Source organism: Miscanthus floridulus, chromosome 9 (genome assembly GCF_019320115.1).
Source record: "Miscanthus floridulus cultivar M001 chromosome 9, ASM1932011v1, whole genome shotgun sequence".
In the NCBI taxonomy this organism is placed as follows: domain Eukaryota; kingdom Viridiplantae; phylum Streptophyta; class Magnoliopsida; order Poales; family Poaceae; genus Miscanthus; species Miscanthus floridulus.
The window spans coordinates 18,689,572-18,696,214 of NC_089588.1; the positions used below are offsets into that span (position 1 = coordinate 18,689,572).

Here is a 6,643-nt window from a genome sequence, read left to right on the forward strand (position 1 = left end):
CACAGCAGCACAAGAAAGGCAGTCGCACGCAGAGAGACAATAGCATGGCATGGCTTTAACCTTGTTCATTCATTCTACCATCATCACATGAGCTAGCATCACCTCCTCCTCCTGCATTCAGCTATAGAAGCACCATCATCCCTCTCTTATCACCACTATCATAGTTACTCTACTATACCTACCTTCCAATCCAAGGAAGCTTCTGCTCTCTTTCTTTTGTTCGGAGAAAAGAAAAGAAAAAGTAAAGGTGAAAAAAAAAACTAGAAAAGAAAAGGGGAAAAAAGGGAAATTTAGAAAAGGGAAATCTGGGGGTGCGGTTATGGCGGGTGATCGCCTCTCTCCTTCCATCCACGCACGGTGATCGCCTCCGACGGCCTGAGCTCTCCTCCCTCCTTCCGGTTGGCTGCTGCTGGTTCAGTTTTCTCCAGGGAGCGTCAGCAGCAGGGCCGCCGGCCGCCGACAGACCTCCTCGCCTCACATGACCGAGCACCCGTTGGGGTTCTCGTCGCTGAATAGGTTGTCGTGCGGGTGACGCTGCGGAGGGATCGCGTAGTAGTACGGCGGCGGGGGCGGGTACTGCGGCATCGGCGGCCGGCCGTACCCGTATCCGTAGCTGCTCGCCGGCGGCGGTGGATGCCCCTGGCCGCCGTGGGCATGGCCATGGCCATGGTGGTGGCCGTGCCCGTTCAGCATCATCTGCTGCTGCTGCATGATGGCAGCCATGTGCTGCTGCTGCTGCTGCATCACGGCGGCCATCTGCTGCTGCTGCTGTGGCGGCAGCTGGGACATGGCCAGCATCTCCTGGCCGGCCGGCATGCTGCCGCCCGGAAAGAACCCAGGAGCAGGCATACCGCCAGCCGGCATGCCGTGCGCGGCGCCCCCGCCGCCCGGCTGCGTGCCAGCGCCACCCATGTGGGGGTGGCCGCCCATCGCCATGCCGCCAGCAGGCTTGCCGTGCGCGCGGCCGCCGCCCGGCTGCATGCCGGCGCCACCCATGTGGGGGAGGCCCATCGGCATGCCGCCGGCCGGAATGCCGTGCGCGCCACCGTCGCCCTGCTGCATCCCGGCACCACCCATGTGGGAGTGTCCCATCGGCATGCCGCCAAGGGGCCCGCCGCTGCCCATCTGTCCCATGCCGGGGAAACCGCCGGTGCCGCCCGCGCCCATCATGTGAGGCGGCCTCATCATCATGCCCGCCGGATGCTGCGGCGGCGCGCCTCCCATCATCATCGGTCCGCCGAGACCGACGCCGCCGGGGCCGCCGCCCTTCTTGCTCTGCCCAGGCAGGTTCCAGCCGCCCGGTGCGCCGCCGCCACCCTTGCCGTTCTGTGGCGGCTGCTGCGCGCCGCCACCGTTCTTGGCCCCGCCACCCTTCTTGTCGCCACCGCCGGGGGCCGGTGGCATGCCCATAGGCCTCGTCATCATGGCGGGGTCGTCGTCGAGGTCGAGGTCGTCGTCGAGGCCGTCGTCCTCGAAATCGACGTCGTCCAATTCGTCGAACTCGTCGCCGAACCCGCTGCTGTCATCGTCCCCGAACTCGTCGCCCCCGGGGAGGTCGAACTTCACTGTCCGGGGGTCCTTGGCCGCCGCGGCCTGCGCCTGCGCCTGCGCCTGCGCCGCTGCCGCCGGGAACGGCATAGGCATCGGCATCTTGCCGGCGCCCATGGGCATGAGCTCCGGCGGAGGGAACTTCATCCCCCTCATCTGCATCGTCTGCTGGAGCTGCTGCGGCGTCGGCTGCGGGTGTGGCGGCGGCGCCACCATCTTCGCCTCCTTCGCGCCGCCACCGGTGCCACCACCGCCCCCTCCACCCTTGGGCTGCTTGCCCTGGCCCTGGCCCTTGCCGCCGGCGTCCTTGGCCTGCTGCTGCTGTTGACCCTTGCCGCCGGCGTCCTTGGGCGGCTGCTCCTGCTGGCCCTTGTCTCCAGCATCCTTGGCCTGCTGCTGGCCCTTCCCCTTCCCACCGCTGCCAAGCTTCAGCTTCTGGAGCTGGACCTCCAAGGGCACGCCAGGCTTCTCCCCCCACACCCGCACCGGCTTCCCGGCCTTCTGGATCTTGTTGATGACGGTCTCCGGGTCCATCAGCCCGGTCACCGTCACCTTACCCAGCGCCGCGTCGACGCTGCTCTGGTACACCCCTGCACGACAAAACCATTCCAGCTCATTTCTCTTAGAACAGAAGAAAACGAGAGATGAAAAAAAAATGTTGTTTTGGAATGGACAGAGGAAGTGTCCATCGTTTCTGTTATTACGAAGAAGAACAGAGCAGCCTCTCCAGCTGAACTGAAGTACTGAACAGACCCCTGATCTCACTCTCCCCCGGCAGCAGCAGCCAGCAGGGAAGACGAACACAAAAGAACGGAAACAAAAAAAAAAAAAGGAAAGCAATTCGCGGTTTTAAAGATCGTTGTAACTCCAGCAACTTACCATCGATCTTTTGAACAATCTTCTTGACTTTTTTCAGACACCCTTCGCAGTGGATGGGAACTTTGAGCTCGAGGGTCTGTGGACAGACAGAGAAAAAAAAACGTCAGGGAAACGGATTAGGAGAAGACAGACATGCAGGGCGAAAGCGAAACGAAACCAAATCACAGCGGGCGCAGAGAAACGACATGGTCATGCATGGAATGCGTGTGAAGGTGAAGTGCTTGAGTTGGGAAGAACTGATCTAAAAAAAAAAAGTTGTGAAGAACTGAAGAAGCAAACAAGACAGGCAAGCAGGCAAACAAACTCACCTGAACTTTGAGAATGTCCTGGCGACTCATGCTGGCCAACTTGTCACACTCCGCAGCAGGCTCCAATTGCGCGAGAAGGCTTCAGATCTGGTATATGTGAGAGCAGAGCACTGAAATCAGGGAGGGAGGGGGAGAAGAACAGGGACGGCGGCATGCGAAGGAAGCATTCCTTCGTCTCCTCGACTCCACTCCACTCTCAGCGGAGACAAGGAGAGAGAGGGAGGAGGAACAGAGGATCGGCTTAAATATAGGCAACTTTTGCAATAAAATACTGTCACTTCACATTCTTCTCACACAAGGAATGAATTGAAAAAAATCTACTCTCCTAGAGAGAGAACCGAGAAGAGACGCACGAGGAGGAGGAGAGACTCTCGTCTCCTGGCTCCTGGCCGACTACCCCCACCACCTATCTCTCTCTATGACTGACTGACTGATCTAGTATACAAGAAAGCTAAGCACATGGAGGAGAAATTAGTGGAGAGTCCATGCGTACCTTCTTTTACTCCGCTCCTTGAGGTTGGCCGCCCTGGAAGCGGAAGGAAGGAAGGCCTTTAGGCTTTCTTCTTCTTCTTGAGAAGGAGAAGGCTTTTCTGTTCTGAGAACTGAGACGGTGTTGTGTGAAAGATCACTGCTCAAAGCACGGTTTAAATAGGCTCTGACATGGTGGTTTTCCTGTGTTTTGTTTTTAGAATTCTAATTTTAGAAAAAGGTCCCTATGTAAATTCCACCGGGCTGGTAATTATTATTATTATTATTATAAGCTTTTGGATAAAAATAACAACTATTCAACTGGAGAAATTGGTGGGAATAGGGAGTGAGTGTGAGAAAGAAAAAAAATGATGTGTTTATAGCGTCGTTAAATCATGGTATACAAACCAAGCTACATAAGAAGATGACCCATTTTTTTCGCGGGAGAAGCCGCTGAATGGAGGCTTTACCTCTACGGTTTAAAAATAACTCCCGTGCACGCTCGCAGGAGCTTCACTTGGTGATCGAGCCGTTTCTCATTCTGACATTCAATAGAGATCCACCTAGAGCCGTAGCAGAACCAGAGCTACAACGGTTAAAAAACTCCCGCCAAAGAGGAGCTATGTGGTATCAACACGTGTTTCGTACAAAACTTATATTTAATTTTGCATGGGAAACCATGCAACGTACTGACGTCATGGTCGGAAAATTTGCTCGAACTAATGTAGTAACGCATTTCTTTTGCTACATTTACTATTTCAATGTGACGAGAGCACGTGACAAGGATGATCCGTTAGTTGTCGTCATGATGTATCTAGCATCGGTTTTGCATGATCGAAGCAGAACGGTCTTTGTAATAACTACGCCAACCATGTTAGCTCTGTGTCCCGCAAAAGTTTCCGAAATTAGCAGAGCATACGTTAGATGCTTTCGTTATAGGATGTGGTATAGGATAAAGACCGTTCATTGATTTGGAGGCATAGTCGCCTGCCTCGTGGGGACATAGTCATGTTCGTAATACGTCAGGCATGTTAGCTCTATGTTCCGCAACGTTTCCAAAATTGACGGAACATACGTTAAATGCTCTCGTTATAGAGTGTGTATACGACAACGAACCGATCATTGAACATTTCCCCTATGGGAACATAGCCGTTACCCTCAGTCATCGAGAAGAATTAGTTTTCTCTTATATACGACAATAAGCGGTCAATGTCGTTAGAAATATCATTTCTTTTAACGGAAAATGTACATAAAAATGGCACATAATAATTAACACCATTTCTATCACTTGTTATGTTATTTTTTTGGAACACTAGAAATAATTTATATCTCAAATAAGTTGGACTAACAAGCAGGGTAAACTCTTCTATATGGATATTTTTTTTAATTTCCCACTTTTTTACTTTGGTGGTGAGGGTGGACAGGTTAACGACTGAAGAACTTGATTAGTAATAGTCCCATAAGACAAGTGCTTGGATGCAAAAAAACAAAAAAATACTGGAGGAGGACGGATCCGGCTAGCTGCAGGCCGCAGCACACAGCAACACGCGATGACTCAACCCACACCAAACTATGGTAATTAGCTACAGTCTGGTGTAGCTCTAACCATCTTTGTCGTCCTCTTGTGACGTGCTAGCCAGAGACGCGGTGGCGTTACTCCCTCTCGCTGCATGCGACGATGCGCATGCCGCGCGCTCTAGAGACGCGGCGTCTCTCAGTCTCTCTATCTCCCTAGCTCGCCGCGCAGGCAGCGCAGCCCAGGCGGCTGGCCACGGTCCACTCTAGCCCCTGCAGACCACACGCCATCTACGTACTGCTAGCGGACACAACGCGGCGTCCACTGTCGCGTCAGTTTGTAGAAGAGGACGGTGGCCAACAAATTAACTCTCGGTGATCATCATCGCGTCCACGCCATCAGCCGGTCTAAGATGATTCTTCTTCTTCTTCTTTCTGTTAGTCTGTTACTGTCCTCTAGTGGTAGCAGTAATAACTCTTCTTTAAGTACTTCCAAAAATTTCTGTTCTTCTGTTAGTGTCTTCTAGTAGTTACTTTTAAATTTCTTCTATAGCTTGGACCCGGTTCACTATACGTTTTGGCCACAACAGCCTCACACAAAGAAAGCAGGCGAAATGCATGAAAAAAGCCAGGCAGTCGCTATGGTTGCTGTTCTGTCCAGGACTACTCAAGGTTGTTCATGCCAGTGCATACACGCAGTCAAGCGCAGGCATATTCACAAGAAGCACGACGAGTTAGCACTCGATTAGTAGATATCGATAGAATTAATAACAGATATACAATTATGTGTTGATATCATCGATAAAAAAAGAAAAGGTATTCTGTAGGAATTACATTAATTAGTAATTTCCATCTATAGAAACAGATGTTTTATTATATTAATAGCACCGCCTATATAAGATATGGCCATCTGCAACCAGAGTGTTCGAGTCATACAAACGTATCTTGGAGAAAAGATTTATAAATCAATCTACTACATTTATTGTTATGGCTACCATATGGTGTTGCTACTAGAGATATGGTTGTTTGCAGGCAGGGTATTCAAGTCATACAAACATATCTTGGAGAAAAGATTTATAAACCAATATAATAAAATCTACTACATTTATTTTTTGGGCTGCTAGATAAGTCACTGCCAGTAGAGATAGACATACAGGTCTGCGGCTATAGCTAGATGTAGTGATGACATAATGTCTCTAAGTTCTATCTATATAAAAATGGCTGGATGTAATTATGTCATAATGTCTCCAAGTTGTATCTATATAAAAATGGCAGTGCAAAAAGAAGTCTTTAAATAAGTAGGACTCCTAATATATGTTTGTATATGGTTGCAGACCTAGTATATTCAATTCATACAAACTTACACATACTGACATACCTATGGAGACTTCACAAGCCAAACCATATCACTAGTGATAGAACTGCATGGTCTATAGCTAGATTAATGCCATAAATGTCTTTATAAAGGGCTAAAAATATATAGTCCAAAAAACTATATACTTCTTTTTGAACAGAAAAAGATATGCTTAAAACTAAACCAAAACATTTGTATTTCATCTACAATTTATTTTTGCTAATGCTAGAGATACATGTATGGTCTGCTATAGCTAGATCGGCATCAATGCAAAAAAAAAAAAATGAGTCCTATTTTATCTATAATTCATTACTGATGCTATAGATAGACATACATGGTTTGCTATAGCCAGACTGATATCAAGATATATTCAAGTGCTACAAAAAAGATAGTGTAAAGAAAGGAGGTTTATATATTAGTAGGACTTCTTAGAAAAAGATTCACAAACCAATCTACTACATTTATTTCTATTGGCTACAATATTTGTTGCCACTAGAGGTAGACATGTGGCATGGCCTTCTAAAGTCGTTGCATATAGAGATAGACATACATGGTCTGCGGCTATAGCTAG

The 6,643-nt window shown here is 49.5% G+C and overlaps 1 protein-coding gene across 2 annotated transcripts; it reads right to left on the minus strand.

The window, feature by feature from the left end:
• Nucleotides 1-344: 344 nt before the first annotated feature.
• LOC136481489 (heavy metal-associated isoprenylated plant protein 32-like) lies at nucleotides 345-3,338 on the minus strand. 2 transcript variants are annotated; one of them, XM_066478832.1, is made up of 4 exons: nucleotides 3,229-3,338; nucleotides 2,736-2,822; nucleotides 2,428-2,503; nucleotides 345-2,138 (listed from the first exon to the last, which is right to left on the minus strand). In XM_066478832.1, exons 2-4 carry the CDS (start codon nucleotides 2,763-2,765, stop codon nucleotides 475-477), a joined length of 1,770 nt encoding a protein of 589 aa, XP_066334929.1. In that variant the 5' UTR covers nucleotides 2,766-2,822; nucleotides 3,229-3,338; the 3' UTR covers nucleotides 345-474. The 2 variants fall into 2 exon arrangements, with proteins under 2 accessions (XP_066334929.1, XP_066334928.1); XM_066478831.1 differs by lacking the exon at nucleotides 3,229-3,338 and having other exon boundaries at nucleotides 2,736-3,085.
• Between the last annotated feature and the right edge of the window lie 3,305 nt (nucleotides 3,339-6,643).